This window comes from Mercenaria mercenaria, chromosome 16 (assembly GCF_021730395.1).
Source record: "Mercenaria mercenaria strain notata chromosome 16, MADL_Memer_1, whole genome shotgun sequence".
NCBI lineage: Eukaryota > Metazoa > Mollusca > Bivalvia > Venerida > Veneridae > Mercenaria > Mercenaria mercenaria.
This window is the reverse complement of record NC_069376.1, coordinates 33013076-33032065: the sequence shown is the minus strand read 5'-3', so window position 1 is coordinate 33032065 and position 18990 is coordinate 33013076. Positions and strand designations below refer to the sequence as shown.

The window sequence follows — 18990 nt, the reverse complement described above, 5'->3', positions numbered from 1 at the left end:
TCTGGAATTTCATTCAGCCAGTTTGTACTTATGGTCTTTGACTTAGTAAAAATACACAAAAAGTTTGTGTCACATGTATGTTACATAATTTTCTCTTAGAGTCATGAAATGATGTAGGAATATTATCCAGCATGTGAATCCTTACCCCTGAGATTTTTGTTACTTTTTAGCTCACCTGAGCACGAAGTGTTCAAGGTGAGCTTTTGTGATTGCCCTGTGTCCGTCGTCTTCCGTCCGTCCGTCGTCAACAATTTGACTGTTAAAACTCTAGAGGTCACAATTTGACCTAATCTTAATGAAACTTGGTCAGAATGTTACCCTCAATAAACTCTTAGACGAGTTTGATATTGGGTCATCTGGGGTCAAAAACTAGGTCACCAGGTCAAATCAAAGGAAAAGCTTGTTAACACTGTAGAGGTCACATTTATGACTATATCTTCATGAAACTTGGTCAGAATGTTAATCTTGATGATCTCAAGGTCCAGTTTGAATCTATGTTATGTAGGGTCAAAAACTAGGTCACTAGTCAAATCAAAAGAAAAGCCAGTTAACACTCTAGAGGCCACATTTATGACCATACATGTATCTAAATGAAACTTAGTCAGAATGGTAATTTTGATGATCCATAGGTCAAGTTTAAATCTGGGTCAGGTGGGATCAAAACCAGGTCACCAGGTTAAATCAAAAGAAAAGCTTGTAAACACTCTAGAGGTCAAAACCTTGGCCCAATCTTAATGAAACTTGGTCAGAATGTTACACTCAATAAAATCTTGGACGAGTTTGATATTGGGTCATCTGGGGTCAAAAACTAGGTCACCAGGTCAAATCAAAGTAAAAGCTTGTTAACTCTGTAATGGCCACATTTATGACCATATCTAAATGAAACTTGGTCAGAATGTTAATCTTGATGATCTATAGGTCAGTTTTAAATCTGGATCAGGTGGGATTCAGAAACTAGGTCACTAGGGCAAATCAAAGGAAAAGCTTGTTAACACTCTAGAGGCCACATTTATGACTGTATCTTCATGAAACTTAATCAGAATGTTAATCTTGATGATCTTTAGGTCAAGTTTGAATCTGGGTCATGTTGTGTCAAAAACTAGGTCACCGGGTCAAATCAAAGGAAAAGCTAGTTAACACTTTAGAGGCTACATTTATGACCATATCTTAATGAAACTTGGTAAGAATGTTGATCTTGATGATCTTTAGGTCAATAGGTCAGGTGAGCGATACAGGGCCTTCATGGCCCTCTTGTTCACTTTACTTGACTTAGTTAAAAAGTAAAAGTTGAATGTACTGTGAAATCATTTAAATTCGCTGGCATGAAATTTCGCACAAACATGAAAAGGGACTGTTTCGCGCGGGCTTTAATTCACGCATTTTCAATTTATAAATGAAAAAGTAAATTAAAAAATAATAATAGCGCGGTCTTAAATTCGCACATTGGTTCTAGCGCAAAATACGCAAAATTTTGTCCAACGCGAATAAAAATGATTTCACAGTATGTAAAAATTAACTTGACCTAGAGTCCTAAAATATTAGAGATTTTTTATAGCCTATGAAGCTTTGCATCAGAATTTCTCTTTGGGATTTACTCTGCTAGGCCAGGGTTTTGGCCCTTCACTATTTGAAAAATACAATAAAGCTGCAAACATCTTAAACGATATTATAACTTGTTTCATAAAACCATGTCCAGTGAACAGAGTGGGGAGCAGGGAGGGTGCACCTGTGCCCATATGGTCACACATCTAGCTTTTAGCTATGATAAGCTTTTCCAATGAAATATAAATGAGGCACTGTCTTGGTCGAAGTGGCCGTTCCATGTTGTCCCTGATTGTATACCTTAACATGCTCAATTAAACTGAGTTTGCAATATTCGCCGTTCGCTTTTGTTCTTCAAAAAGCTAAAAGAAGAAACATTTCAAATGTTCGAAGATAAGTACTAATAAACTTTGATAATGTGGCAGTTGTGTCCAATAAGTCCAGGGGTGTTCAAAGATAATCCGTCACAGTTCTATTGTAAAGCAAATATTGGATTCACCTGTATTGGAAAATAAACAGTGTTGACTACATTGAGGTCAACTGCCACATTATCAAAGTTTATTAATACTTATGATTTTTCTACTCTTTATACTAATTTACCACATAATCTTAGTAAAGACAAACTAGTAGCCTTAATTGAGAAAACATTTGCAAGAGAAAATGTTAACTATCTGGCTTGCAATGAAACTAGAGCATTATTTTCTAACAGTGCATTTAAGAGATACAACCTATGGAGTTGTGATCAGGTTTATGAAGCGCTAAGGTTTCTACTAGATAATATATTTATCAAATTTGGCAATAAAACTTACAGGCAAGTAATTGGTATCTCGATGGGAACCAACTGCGCCCCCTCATTGCTGATTTATTCTTATACTGTTATGAACGAGACTTCATGCTTAGTTTATCCACTGAGACACAACTTGAAATTATTGAAGCTTTTAATGGAACCTCAAGGTATCTTGATGATATTTTAAATATGGACAACCAATATTTTTCAGAAATGGTGAAATATATTTACCCAAAAGAGTTACAGCTTAACAAGGCTTATACTTCATTTTTGGATTTAAATTTAACAATTGTGAATAATAATCTAGAAACGAAAATATGTATATGATAAAAGGGACGATTTTAATTTTGAAATTGTCAACTTTCCCCGTCTTGATGGAGATGTCCCTCGAGCAACATCTTACAGTGTCTATATTTCACAGCGTATTTGTTTTGCAAGAGTTTGCTCAAAGATAGAGCATTTTATTGACAGAAATCTTCGTATCACCAAGAAATTGTTACAACAAGGTTACCGTTACCATCAGCTACGGAAAGCTTTTAGTAAATTTTACTACAGATCGTCGGAACTGTAAGAAAAATACAATTAGAACCTAAAACACTTTTAAAGCTTGGACTTACAAACCCCGAATACTATGGAGATGTAGTATATAAAATTTGGAAAATTAAACATACAAGGTAGCCCTTATTTTAAGCAAATATTTGTAAAATACGTTAAAAAGTTTATCAAAAGAGGATACAACGTGAAAATTGTGAAGCACAGTGCATGTTTAGTGATTGACCACTCTACAGTTAATTGCTATGCTTTCCAATTTGATGGTGGGATGACTAATAAAGTGTAAAACTCCATGATGCTTTTCTACTAAATCCTACATACAGCAGACGGAGGGAGTTGATTTTTGTCTTACAGTTTTCTTAGTCGTGCCCTTAAAAGTTAGGCTCTTGTTGCTCTGACTTCAGACAAGTTGTTGAGTACTGTGATGTAATTATACCTTAGATTTACCTTATTTTTATGTTTTGCTTTATTTATCTGTTTTTTTTTTTCACTAATGTTAGAGCCTTTCTCAGCGGGGATTTTATTTACATTGAGTTGTCTAACTTGTTGAAGATAGGGTAAGTGTGAGGTTGGCATGCCCTAAACGCATTTAAACCCCCAATTTCCTTTCATAGATTTGCATTGTCGCTATGCTTTTAGTGATGCCTTCCTTGGCAGACTGTTAAGGTCGTAGGTTCTAAGTCACTTGCCCTTCACTGCCTTGGGTTCGAAACTTCACATGGGGTATAGAATTCTTTATGCGAGTAAATGATCAAGCTGGCTTGTGTAAGGTCGGTGGTTCTTACCTGGTGCTTGTCCATGTTTGAAACAATGCCTAAAGAGCCCCAATGGCTCTTCCTCTACCACTATGAAAATAATAACGTACAAGGTGATGAATTTAGCACAAATGCTGAATCTGTGAATATTGACAATAAAAGAGACACTCAGTGTGAAAGAACTGTTTCAAAAGGTTATGACAAAACAGTTATTGCCCAACCAACTACACAATAACAGTTTTATTAAAGACCTGCTCTTGAAGTATGAAAATGCAAAGAAGTCATTTAACGACTGTAGAACGGCACAGCTTTGGTTGCAGTATGTAGAAATGGTCGACATTCTGAAACGATTTATAGCAGCTGAAAGAATGGGAAACTGGAAATACCATCTTATTGCAATGCGGCAAATGCTACCATATTTTGCAGCAGCTTGCCACAATCTTTATCTAAAATCTGGCTATATATATCTTCAGAAGATGTCTGAAATCACAGAGAAAAATCCAGATGTTCACCAGCCTTTTAGTGCAGGAAACCATGTTGTCCTAAGTAGCGATAGATACTGGGCTGGTCTTTCTACCGATTTAATCATAGAACAGGTTCTGATGTGAAGTGTCAAATCTGTTAAAGGAATGACCTGTGGTCATGGAATGTCGGAGGCTCATAGTGCTCAATGGCTCCTTTCAATGCCAGTGTGTGCTGATATGACAAATGCTATTCAGGAGTTCACAGGACAGAAATTTGAAGGCAGTGAACAACATAAAGAGTCTTCAGAATCTAGAATTGCAAGGGATAACACAGACCGTCTCACCATATCTGATTTCCTCCACAAGCGAAATTCTTTCTCTGATGAGACCAGTTTAAGGAATATTGAAACTGGTGCTGTTGCCGAATCAAATGTGAATGTAGACAAAGCGAAAGTAATCAGTCAAACAAATGTGAATGAAATGGAAAACCACAAAGTGCTTGAATATATTTTCAAACGTATAAACCAAGCAGTTACACTTGGTACAAAAAGCAGTTTGAATGTTGGTGGCGAAGAACTCCATATGGATCCTCAATTACTTTTCCAACGTTTAGTAGCCGTCTGAGACAGCTCCTTAGAAAATACTGAAGAACTATTTGAATATGAACTTTGCGCTTATCCATCTTCTTTGTTCGATTTGTCTGGGCTATTGAGAGAAGCACAGAAACCTTCATTGGTTAATGCAATTTGGGAAGGTGGTCCTTGTGGCGTTGCAAGTATTCAAGAGGATAATCCATAATATATTTTAGATGGCGGGTCTCTAGTGCATAGAATACCTTGGAATTATAGGGAATCTTTTGACCAAATATGTTCTAGATATGTGAATTTTGTAGAGAACAATTATGGTCAAGCTTATATCATCTTCGACGGGGTCCTTCGATAAAAGATGTTACATATGCTCGGCGGACAAAGAGAGTTATTGGTATGAAGATTAAATTTGGTAGTAGAACCCCATTCAAACCAAAAAAGAAACATTCCTGTCTAATAATGAGAACGGCAAAACTTCATTGACTTACTTGGTAATTATCTTAAACAAAAGAACTGCGAGATACAGAATGCTACTGATGATGCGGATCTTCTGGTAGCTCTGACTGCAGTATATTTAGCTGCTGAAAAACCCGTTGTTGTTGTTGGTGAGGACACTGATATTCTCGTTCTTCTCTGCTACCATGCAGTTCAAGATAGTCAGAAGATATATTATAAATCTGACACAATGAACATATTAAAACAGAAAAGATATGGGATATATTGAGAACGAAAGCAGTTTTGAGACTCGATAATTGTCGCTATATACCATTCGTACATGCTTTCACAGGTTGTGATAAAACTTCAAGAATATATGGTATTGGGAAAGGCGTTGTCTTGAAAGAACTTATCAATAGTGTTGAATTAAAACAACAAGCTGAAGTATTCCGTCATGTACAATCTTCACACTCTGAAACCGCCCATCATGCATAAATAGTGTTAAAACACTATTTTGCGATAAATTATTTCTTAAACGTGATTAATACTACTTAAAGCAATTTCTTTAACCAATGTTTTAAGTCAAATGTAAATGTCATAAAAAAACAAGGTTGATGGGGTACTTTTAACCTTGTTATTTGTATGAATAAGCATTATGATAAACTTCTGATAAGAATTAGTTAAATTTAATGCACTCAAATGTTATGATTATGCTTTTGGTGATATATAGTGGCTTCAATATAAAATTTCTCTGTTACCTAAGTAAAAAATGGAAGTTTTCAATAAAACATTTTTTTTTTTTTTAAATTTTGAAATTTGCGAAATGAGACGTCAACAACAGATGATTTTGTTTTTCAATTTTGGTCTACAATTGGGTTGAGGACTTTTTTTTCTGTGGTACACTAGACATTATAGATGATAAAAAATGCCAAGAACTTTTCTGAAGGAATTTGTTTTTAAAGGTGAAACCCATAATGCTAAAATACCTAGCCTTTATTGGATGAACGCACGTATTGAGTGTACTACATACTGACTAAGGGTTAGGTTTAACGTAGGTTTAATAGTGTACATTAAATGCGTGCGTATAATCAATGTGGGAGATTTAATGTCGACCTTGTGCACATGGCTTTCCATAAAAGCCGGAGTGTTCCGAAATTGCATACGGAGAAAACATAGTTTGCTGATTAGCATTAGGGATCCACTACCTTAAGCTACTGAAATCCCTTGTAACGATGACTTAACTAAATAAGGACCAAACAAACGGATCGTACGCAATGGCATCTACTCATTAATTAAAGCACGTATGGTCGGTCCCTTAATCTCCTTGAAAGCAGATCATTGACTAAATACAACTAATATAGCAGGCCTTATCATTTACACAAGTTCAGAATCATATGGATTTTATTTTAACCATCCTCACAACAACAACCCAAACTAGAAGACCCTGGTTCGCATCCTCGTGCGTTGACTATAATACTGAATACATTAATCGTTACAGAACCAGAATTCAAGAACATGCGCTTTATTGTCATACTGCAACAGGATGAAGGTAATTCGATTAGGCAATAATAATTCCAACAGAACAAGAATACAATAACAGACGTTCCACTGTCAGTTTAATTTCTGCAACAGGACAAATGTAATTAAATGCCAGTATTACAAAATAGTTTTTACATCACAAGAATACAAGGACATGTATTTTATTGTCAGTGTGATATCTGCAACAGGGCAAAAGTAATTAAAAATGGCAAGAAAAGTTATTACAGAACAAGAACATAAAAATATACGTTTTATCGTCATAATAATATATAGATATCTGCAACAGAGTGAAAAGTCTTTAAAACAAGAGGGCCTTGAAGGCCCTGTATCATTCACCTGAAAACTTGACCTAAAGGTCATCAAGAATAACATTCTGAGCAAGATACATGAAGACAGTCATAAATGTGGCATCTAGAGTGTTAACAATCTGTTCATTTAATCTGACCTGGTGACCCAGTTTTTGACCCAATATGACCCTGATTCGAAGTTGACCAAGAGGTCATCAAGACAAACATTCTAATCAATTCTCATGAGTTTCAAACTTAAAATTTGGTCTCTAGAGTGTTAACAAGCTTTACCTTCGATTTAAACTGGTTACCTAACCTGACCCAGATTGGAACTTGACTAAAAGGTCATCAAGATTAACATACTAACCAAGTTTCATTAAGATATGATTATAAATGTGGCCTCTAGAGTGTTAACTAGCTTTTCCTTTGATCAGACCTATTGACCTAGATTTTGACCCCATATGACCCAGCTTCAAACTTGACCTATAGATCATAAAGATTAACATTCTGACCAAGTTTCATGAAGATAAAGTCATTAATGTGGTCTCTACACTGGTAACCTTTGATTTGACCTGGTGACCTAGTTTTTGACCCCACTTGACCCAGATTAGTACTTGACCTTAAGATAATCAACATTAATATTCTGACCCAAGTTTCATTTAGATATGGTCATTAATAAGGTCTCTAGAGTGTTAACAAGCTTTTCTTTTGATTTGACCTGGTGACCTAGCTTTTCATCCCACATGACCCAAATTCCACCTTGACCTGAAGATCATCAAGATTAACATTCTGACCAAGTTTCATGAAGATACAGTCATAAATGTGACCTCTAGATTGTTAACAAGCTTTGTTTCATTTGACTTGGTGACCCAGTTTTTGACCCAATACGACCCAGATTCGAAGATGACCAAGAGGTCATCAAGACAAACATTCTAATCAATTCTCATGAGTTTCAAACTTAAAATTAGGTCTCTAGAGTGTTAACAAGCTTTACCTTTGATTTGACCTGGTGACCTAGTTTTTGTCCCCACCTGACCGAAATTGGAACTTGACCTAAACATCATCAAGATTAACATTCTGACCATGATTCATTAATTATATGGTCATAAATGTGGCCTCTAGAGTATTAACCTGCTTTTCCTTTGATTTGAACTGGTTTTTGACCCCATATGACCCAGATTCAAACTTGACCTAAAGATCATCAAGGTTAACATTCTATCCAAGTTCAATGAAGATATAGTCATAAGTATGGCCTCTAGAGTGTTAACTAGCTTTTCCTTTGATTTTTGGAACTGGTGACCTAGTTTTTGATCCCACTTTGACCTAGATTTGAACTTGACCTAAAGATCATCAAGATTAACATTCTGACCAAGTTTCATAGATTTGGAAGATTGGGCCAAAATTGTGACCTCTAGAGTGTTAATAGTCAAATTATTGACAACAGACGATGACAGACAATTGATGACAGACACAGGACAATTACAAAAGCTCTCCTTGAGCAGAAGTGCTCAGGTGAGCTAAAAGGCAAGAACAGTTCTAACAGAACAAAAACATAAGAATATGCATTTTATTATCATAATAATATCTGCAACAGGGCCAACGTAATTACATATGGCAATCATAGTTCTAACAGAACAAGAATACAAGAATATGCGTTTTATTGTCAGTATGATATCTGCAACAGGGCAAAAGTAATTAAAAATGGCAAGGAAAGTTATTACAGAATAAGAACATAAAAATATATGTTTTATTGCCATAATAATATACGCAACAGGACAAACATAATGAAATGTGGCAATAGTTCTAACAGAACAAGAATACAAGACCATGCATTTAATTGTCAGTGAAATAATATCTGCAACAGGACAAACATGACTAAATATGGCAATAATAGTTCTAACAGGACAAGAGTATTATTGTCAATGAAACAGTATATGCAGTGGGATGAAACCAATCAAATATGGCAATAACAGCCACTAAATGCAGGCATTTGTAACAACACTTATGTTGTATGTAAAAGAAACAAGTCCTGTGGCTTAATATTCTCATTTCGTAGGGTGAATGTGAAAGAGTTCTAAATGCATATAAATAAAGAAGCTCTTAGAACTTTTTCGCATTCACCCCTCGATTTGCAATGTGTGATTGTGTGTTTTCAATATAACAATCAATCTGAAGTGTGAGAAGGCATTAAAGCAAGCCCCTGGTTTCAAATTACTTGGCACTTTCAACTGAAAAACTGCACTTCCAGAGAAATTCCTATCAGATGCACACTCAGGTAGTCCCGTTACATTGATTACAAGTAACATGCACAAACATACCATAATTACATTCACTTTTGAATAGCAGTTTGTGTAAACCCTTCAACACGTTTTGTACAAGTCAAATTTGAATGGATATATGTGTGACTGTAAGTGCACTTTCCATGTAAATATTTTCCCGCATACAGCATAAATCATTTTTGAATGGACATTTTTGTGAGCACGTACTTCCTCCTTAAATCCTTTCCCACATACAACTTACACATCAATTTTGAATGGACATATATGTGAGCAAACTCGATTGTAGAACACTTTCTGTGTAAATGCTGACCCGTATATCATATAAACGTTAACTTGAATAGACATATAAAAAAAAATATGTGAACATGTGGGATTGTAGAGCACTTCCTGTGTAAATCCTCACCTGCATATAACTTAGAAATCAATTTTGAATGGACATATGTCTGAGCATGTGTGACTGCAGGTGCACTTTCTGCGTAAATCCTCTCCCGCACACTCTACACTTGTAAGGTCGATCTCCTGTATGAACTCTCATATGCATCTTCAATGCAAATGGACTCTGCATTGACTTTTCACAAATTTGGCAGTGGTACCTCTTTGTAGGTTCTGTTAAACCAATATCTGAAACAAACAAAAAATATGAATATCATTGTTCATAAAACAATGCCACTAAATACAAATGTATTACATTATTCAGTGCTAAATAAATAATCAAGATAAATGATCTGCCATGTTGTTTCATTCTTGTTTCCTCATAACATAAGGCAGGGAAGCAAGTTATATCTTTCGAATACAGGAATACATATCGGAATTAACAGTTCTACATTAAACTTACTGCAAGTAGTTCTGAAAAGAAGTGAAAATTCACAGTTTTAACAGAATTAAAAGTTCGACATTAATAACATGGCTAGACATTCCAATAAAAGAATAACCATTCCATATAAAATTTTATACATGCAATTCTGCACAGGTTCGCAATACGATTAATTATTCTACATTAACCTTTACCCTGCTAAACTTCTGAAATGGACTGGTCTAACTGACTGAATAGCGAACAGTGCAGACCATGATCAGCCTGCATGACGAATGTGCAGGCTGATCTTGGTCTGCACTGGTCACAAAGGTAAAATTACTTAGCAAGGCTAAATGTTTAGGTTGCTGAATAGGGTAATTAAAGTCTATCCAGTTTCGCTATTTACATTAAAATTTTGAAAATATAAAGTAAAAAGTCTAAATCTGCACTCTTGAAGTCTTTCTTAAATTAAGAAAAAAGAGAAAGACTTGAACTAAACCACAGTTCAAAACTAACCATTTGTATAATACATTTATCAAATGGCTTGCCAGCCAATAGTCTAGACTATTGCCCGAGGTCCAACGGACTTATGGGCCTATACTTTTGACTATTTACCGATAAGTCATCCAACAATTGTTTTACTACATTACATTAGAAATCAATTTTCAGTTTTATTTCTAATATTTTTACTTTTAAAGCCAGGCAAACGTATGTTGAGTATACACTAGGTATGTAGCGCAAACTATTGACCTGCAATTTATATAAGGAGTCATTTAATAATAAATTCTATACATATAATTCCTAATGAAGTTCCTTACTAGATCAAACATTTCCATATTAAAGTGACTGCATAGTTTAAAGGTGGTCAGTCATATCTGAGCAACATTTTATGACATTTTTCAGTTTTCCTATATTCTGTTACAGATTTATTTAAGAAACCAAAAGACCCATTACATAGAGTTAGATCCCTATTGGAAATTTGGAAATATATTACTTTTGATGAAAGATTGTAATTACCTCCCCCCTCCCCCTCCCCCACCCTTGATATAAAGGTATTTAAAAAGTGGTCTATTTCAATATACTTTCTAGTGTAAATTTCTAGTGTAAATAGTGGGATATTTCAACATCCTGAAACAAAAGGCCAGTTTTACAACAGTGTGTAACTTCGGAATCTATCTATTTTCATTCTATCTTGGTTGCACAACCGAGACAAAGGGAGGTAATAAAAAATTTATAAACTTGCATTTCTAATGAATTTTTTCGTAATATGTATTTGTCAAAGCAAATCTTTGACAATTTGTTACAGTAGTGCCTTTATTCATATTATTTCTTAGGCAAGATATGTCAATTTAATTTATACTTATGTTAAAATAACACTATCTTGGTTGGGCAAGTTTAGAAATATTTCCAGTGAAAATCTGATGTGTATTAAGAACTCAGTGAACATGAAATAGGTGTAAAATGATCAGTTGGTTAAGTTTTGAACAAATTCATTAGTTGACAGATGTCTGATTAACCTGTGACCTTTAGAATCCTCCTTTGTCATGAAGCATCATCTAAATTTAACCATTTACATTAAAAATTTATACTACTTTCATGAAGAGTGAAAGAAAAAATATTAATCTGTACTTTCAGAGTCTTTCTTAAATTATTGAAAAATAAAACTTACTATTTCTCATTTATAAATCACTTGTAAACTATAATTGAACTGCGCCATGAGAAAACAAACATAATGCATTTGCAGCCAGCATGGATCCAGACCAGTCTGCACATATGCGCAGTCTGGTCAGGATCAATGCTGTTCGCTTTCAAAGCCTATTGCAATTAGAGAAACCGTTAGTGAACAGCATGGATCCTGACCAGACTGTGCGGATGTGCAGGCTGTTCTGGATCCTGCTGGTCGCAAATGCACTATGTTGGTTTTCTCATGATGCAGCTCAATTATCAAAAACAGCTGGTAATTGTATCTTCTTTGAAACCAAGTCACAGTTATAATAAATCTACCTGTCCAAAAGTGAAATCAAGGGGGATCAATATTACATGTAGCAGAAGTCCTAGGACATGAATGACCTAAAAAATAGTCCAAAGGCATGAAGCAAAAAAGGACATATAGCACCTAAGAAGTAGTCCTCGAACATGAAGCAAAAAAAGACAGGAAGTACCTAAGCAAAACAAGAGGGCCATGATGGCCCTATATCGCTCACCTGTTATCATTGCACTTGAGACAAGAAGGTTCTCAAAAAAAATATCTAAATCCAAAGGACAGGAACAACAAAGGGAAGAAATTTAACCAAAAAGAAGAAAAAAATTCTTACAAGGTATAGATATGTCAAAAAACACCTAAAAATTGGAGGTACCATCCATGTTGTACCACAGAAAAGTGGTCTCGGTTTTTCCCTATGGCCAATAATAAAAAAGTTACTAAAAATAAGCTATTTATAGTAATGTAAAAGGGAAGTAATTAAAAAAAATAATATTGTAAGTGAACAAAAGAAGGATCTGCCAAATAAATATGTTGGCATAAATGAAATTTCAGATCAGTATCTTCATTAGTTACGGAGATATACCCATTTTAATTTGAAATAAAGGGAGGTAATTCGACATAAAATCAGTCCAAAGTTATCTACCCTGATTGTCTCAGTCCAACTAATAACAATAATGAAATTTCAAATAAGTCCTATAAGTACTTACTGATATAAATCCATTTTGATTACAATCAAAAAGCCAAAATAGCCCATTTTGGACCTTTAAGGGGCCATAACTCTTGAACCCAAGATGGAATCTGGCCAGTTCAAGAAAAGAAGCAAGATCTTGTGGTGATACAAGTTGTGTGCAAGTTTGGTTAAAATCAAATCATAAATGAAGCTGCTATTGTACAGACAAGGACGAAATAGCTAATTTTTGCCCTTTCAGGGGCCATAACTCTGGACCCCATTAGGGATCTGGCCGGTTCAAGAAAGGAACCAAGATCTTATGGTGATACAAGTTGTGTGCAAGTTTGGTTAAAATCAAATCATAAATGAAGCTGCTATTGTGCAGACAAGGTCAAACTAGCTAATTCTGGCCCTTTCAGGGGCCATAACCCTGAAACCCATAACGGGATCTGGCTAGTTCAAGAAAGGAACCAAGATCTTATGGTGACACAAGTTTTGTGCCAGTTTGGTTAAAATCAAATCATAAATGAAGCTGCTATTGTGCAGACAAGGTCAAAATAGCTATTTTTGGCCCTTTCAGGGGCCATAACTCTGGAACACATAATGGGATCCGGCCAGTTCAAGAAAGGAACCGAGATCTTATGGTGATATAAGTTGTGTGCAAGTGTGGTTAAAATAAAATCAATAATGAAACCACTATCGTGCAGACAAGCAATTGTTGACGCATGCACGGATGGACTGACGACGGACGAAGGGTGATCACAAAAGCTCACCTTGTCACTATGTGACAGGTGAGCTAAAAAGACTGGAAGTACCTAAGCAGTAGTTCTCAAACATGAAGCAACTAAGCAGTAGTCCTCAAACATGAAGCAACTAAGCAGTAGTCCTCAAACATGAAGCAACTAAGCAGTAGTCCTCGGACATGAAGCAACTAAGCAGTAGTCCTCAAACATGAAGCAACTAAGCAGTAGTCCTCAAACATGAAGCAACTAAGCAGTAGTCCTCAAACATGAAGCAACTAAACAGTAGTCTTCGGAAATGAAGCAAAAAAGGATGTGAAACACCTAAGCAGTAGTCCTTGTAAATGAGGCAAAAGACACAAATCACCTAAACATAAGTCCTCGAACAAGAAGCAAAAAAGACACATAAGCAGCAGTCCTCATATATGAAGAAACTAAGCAGTTAAGTCCTTGGACATGAGGCAAAGAAAGACATAAAGCCTCTAAGCAATAGTTCTCGGACACGTAGCAGCTACGCAGTAGTCCTCAGACATAAAGCAACTATGTACTCAGATATATTTCAGCTACGCAGTTGTCCTCAGATACATAGCAGTAAGGCAATAATCTTTGGACATATAACAGCCATGCAGTAGTCCTCAAACACATAGCAGCTAGGCAGTATTCCTTGGACATGTAGCACCTTAAGGCAGTAGTCCATGGACATGACACTATCAGCTACACAGTATTCCTTGCACTGAATGAAGTCTGAATACATACTAAAGTGGGCCAATTTCAAATATTATTCAGACTTTTTGTTTTCAGAAATATTCAGATGTTTTCAGCAATTCTTCAGGAAGATGTCTGAATCCATTCTGAAACATGTTCTGAATTTGTCTGAACAGAAATCTGAAAAAATACTGAATGAAGTCTGAATACATACTGAAGTGGGCCAATTTCAAACCTTATTCAGACAATTTTTTCAGACAATATTCATATGTTTTCAGTCATTGTTCAGACAGCAGTTCAGACAATATTCAGAAAAAAATTTCATGTCAGTTGGACACGTAGCAGGTAGACAGTATTCCTTGGACATGTAGAAGCTTGACAATTGTCCTCAGACATGTTGCAGCTTGGCAGTAGCACTCGGACATGCAACACCTAAACACTAGTCCTCCAACATGAAGCAGCCACGCAGTAGTCCTCAGACATGTAGCATCTAAGTAGTAGTCCGTGGACATGTAGCATCCACACGGTAGTCCTTTGATACATAGCACCTTTTCACTAGTCCTGTATGCAGTAGCCCTAGTACGACAAGCAGCACAAATACAGTAGTCCTTGGACATGGAGTACCTACGTTTCAGATGAACTGCAGTTGCATAACTGAAGCAATTTTTCAGCCGTAATGTTTCACATGGAGAAAAGTTGATACCAAAAATGGAACATTTCTATGCTTCAAAAATAAAAAAAAATCGTAAAACAAATGCAATACCAGCCATGTTATGCTCAACTAGTTACATCGGTCCAGAGTTTTTTCTGTCGTTCTATTGCAGTACTATTCTAAGAAAACAACTACTTTTCCTGCCTTTTTACATACTTTTGACAATTTTGGAATTTGATGCCAGTCCAATGCTTTGTGTGAAGTTTTAATCACATGCTTGCATAGGTTAGGAAATGTCAATTTTACTACATTTTCAAGAAAAATAAAAAATCCAGTCAGAGCTATGTGAACCCATATGTCAACTTGTCTCATGATCATAAAATCAAAACAATATTTGCAATATCTGGGACACTACAGACAGACGGACAATGTAATTCCTACATAATCCCCACCTAAACCCTGCAAAAGAAAACAAATACCAACAGGAAAGTTTGATGGGGTATAAACCCTATCAGCAACTTTAATATGTAACAACCTTTATACAAAAGAATAATATGTATAAAAAAATATCTTCAAAACAACTTATAACTGATCCCGAGGAACTTTTCAAATATTTATGTAGAGATTTAAGCATTGCATCTCCTAAAATCGCAAAAACGCTTCAAATACAAAAATTAACATATCTGTTTTTTCTATCCTTCTTTAAGACATAGAGCAATAATCCCTTCTTCCTATAGGTCACTTAAACAGCAGTTTATAACAACTAAACTAGATATTTCAAATGTCTATTTCAGACAATGATGCCGATCAAAGTTTCCTTTCTGCGTAAATGATTTTCCGCATCCTCCACATTTCCATGGCCGCTCACCAGTGTGAATACGCATATGCGTTTGTAATTTCCACTTGCTTGACATGATTTTCCCACAGAAACTGCACATGTGTTTAAACACTGAAAGGAAATAAAAAAAGACATTAGTACTGCCATAGCTGAAATAATATGTCTACCATACAAAAACAAAAAAAAATGCTTCAATCTAGATAATCATTTGGCAGTGTCAAACAGCTTTACTTAACACAATTTAACATTTGTGCTGTCTGAATAGGCCAGTTATATAACTAGAAATAATGTTAAAACCTTAAACTAATTCCAACATAGTGTTTTATTGATGATTTATAATCTTCAGTTACCTATGCAAAACACGAAAAGGTCCTCAACAGAAATCCAAGCCAAACTGTAAAAATTAGACTATATTCAAGGGCAGCTAAATCCTTCAGACATTATCAAATACCCTGTCCATCTGCAGTAACATTGTGAATACATTTTTGTTTTATGAATCCCCTATGAATGCTTTTAATCTTGTTTTTGACATTGATATACTTATTTTTGTTGTTTAACACCATTTAACTCCAATGCCGACCGGTTTGTTTTAGAAATGTAAAGTAAGTAAGTAAGTAAGTAACATCTTTATTTAAGGTATTAGGCCCATAATAGAGTACCTCCTTTTTAAACAGTATTCAATTCCTACCATAAACGTACTTTGACTGCAGTTTTCAGGGAGGCGTAGGTTCAAGCCCCACTGGGGCCAAAAAAAATTTCCCTTATTTTCCTTTTTTTTCTAGTAAGTTTTTACTTCTTTCAAGACTTGTTATTGACTTACTGTACAAAAGTGGAAAAAATTCATCTGATATGCGATTTCTTGCTGTTCAAAGTGAATTTACCTCTGAAACAGAAGGGGTAGAGTTAGACATCTTTAAAAATATTGAGTTACATGCGGTAAAAGTTCTCTATTTTGCCTTCATTCTTTAGATTACATATTGTGGAAGAAATATAGGTAGGTTTTACTTCTGCCCCAAGGTTATTTTGAATGAAGTGAGCAAAATTCAAAACAGACCTGCAGGATTCGACCTTAATTTTTCAATGTTGGAGTTAGAATTCTGTCTCATTAAATCCATTTACTTGAAGCAACCCTAGAAAAAATGATACTGACAGTTTTATTTTAAGTTTTATAATTGTTTACCAACAGTTTGATGTTTCTTTCATGAAAAATAATGGTATAATGAATTTTCTGCAAACGTCTTGGATAAAGGCCGCCACTTTGAAATTTGTCTCTACTTGAGCTTGTGGAAATACCATAAATTACACAAAATTTATAAAAAACGGCACGTTAAAAGTTTTTAAAACTTTGAAACAACGTGCGAAGCACGGTCAAACGTAAGAATATACAAAGCAAATGCCATTTTTTTTAACATTACTATTAGGGGCCTAATACCTTAACAAGGCTAACGCATTCGGTTTCCCGATTTTCCATGTGGGCCTCAACATATACACATAATATATACAACATAAAAATACATTACTATGTAGAAAGACAAAAAGGAATATTTGAAATAATGATTTTTATCAATTTATCAGTAACAGTTTAGATATTGAATTTTAAGATGATTATTCCATGCAAAAATTTAGTTAGAAAACTGACACAGGACATAAGATGTTTGAAATTTCCTAAGAGTGTCAGAATTTCAAATTTGTTTTGGAATGTCATTCCATATTTTTGGACCAGAGTAAGTAAATGACTTTCTAAACAATTCTATTTTTGGTTTTGGTATAATTTGAACTTTGTACAGATCTTAATTAGGTTTAAGTTGTGCCTGCGATTAACTGTTTGGAATTTATTTTTCATGTGAAGTGGAAATGATGGTTCGTTTATAGATTTATACAGGAGAATTGACTTTTTGTACATAATTCTTTGTCAAAGGACATCCAATTTAGTTCTTTAAATAATTCATTTGAACAGGTATCGAAACTTTTGTCTAAGATTATTCCGGCAGCTCTCTTTTGAAATTTGATAATGTCTGAAAGTAATTCATTGCTGCAGTTTCCCCAAATAGTGCAGCAGTAGTCCAAGTGAGGAAGTATGTATGCATTAAAGAATAGTTTTCTAGAATGAAGGTCAAGATATTGTTTTATTCTAAGGAGCAAGTGGAGCTGTGAATTACATATTTTTAACAATGTTTGTACATGCATTTTCCATTTTAGATTGTTGTCTACATATATTCCTAGTAGTTTTTCAGTGTTCTATTTCTTGGTTTTGAAGGTGTAGAGTAGGTGATGTAGTATTTCTTGATTTTGTATTTCTTATTGATAAGTTCAGAATGCAGTATCTCACATAAAAATGTGCCCTGATATTTTTGAGGACTTTTTCCTGTGTTTCATTTCCAGATATACTACATATTCTATCCCAAAAAGTTTAAGCTGGAATTAGTTCACCCCTAAAGTTATGTGTGCTTTACATCTCACTAAAAACCAGGCAAGCTTCTGAAATTGTAGCATCTACTTTATCTTGTACTGTGTTCAAATTAAACATACTAATTTTCTCTTGGTGGGGTCACCTATATAGGTAGCTGTTAGCGACTATAGATAAGTCTAAACAAAGACAAACATTTGGCTAATGTTGCCGAAAAATCAAGTATATTTTATTTCTAAAAATAGTTTAAACAATGTTGCTGGGAAAAGAATGATGACTGCATTATATAATGTCTATAATATCTATAATGGGTATTACCAGCTAATAGAATTGACTTTTTAAAAGTTTTAATTCTTCTATCCATTTATGGAGATAATTTTCAATCTAATCCAGAGTTATAATTCTTGTGCTGTTTAAGTTTATTTTATTTAATCTGCATATATCCTGAGTGACGGGTGTCTTGCAGCATTCTCGTCCAAGTTATCCAGTACATTCAGTTTTGGCAGGGACGGATCCAGAAATTTTTGACTGGGAGGCATCAGTCTTGAAGACATCACCTCCGAGGTGCAAGGTATTGAAGGGGCTGCCTTTGCCCATGTTAGGTAGGGGTTCAGGGGGCAGGTCAGAGGGACTCCTGGAAATTTTTGAAATAGAGGCATAAAATTGTGGCCTCTGGTGTATTTTAGGTCTAAATTTTGAAGTATTGGAGGAGTAAGATAGTCCCCTCTTGATTGGAGGGGGGGGGGGGGGTTAGGGGACTCTCCCACAGGAAAATTTTGAAATATAGGTATAAAATGGTGACCTCTGGTACATTTCTGGGTCTAAATTTTGAGAAAAAAATTATTCCTTTGCCAAAATAGTAGGGTGCATCTTTGATGAGTATAAGTCACTTCTCGGCCAACTGGTGGGGGGGGGGGGCACAGATATTAGTCACTACACTGAAACCTGCACAGTGTTATGAGCCAGCTGTCACA

At 35.2% G+C, this 18990-nt stretch overlaps 1 protein-coding gene across 3 annotated transcripts in view; it reads right to left on the bottom strand.

The window, feature by feature from the left end:
- The window catches only part of LOC123540008 (sal-like protein 3), a 174252-nt gene that overhangs the window by 23913 nt on the left and 131349 nt on the right, over positions 1-18990 (bottom strand). Inside the window, exon 5 of one of the 3 annotated variants that reach the window (XM_053526636.1) lies at positions 6629-9848. The exons of 1 other annotated variant lie outside the window; for it this stretch is intronic. In XM_053526636.1, coding sequence (XP_053382611.1) covers positions 9649-9848 — 200 coding nt within the window. In that variant the 3' untranslated portion in view covers positions 6629-9648. Of the gene's footprint in view, positions 1-6628; positions 9849-15255; positions 15721-18990 lie in introns of those variants that run through there. One more of the 3 variants, XM_053526640.1, reaches the window with a different exon arrangement.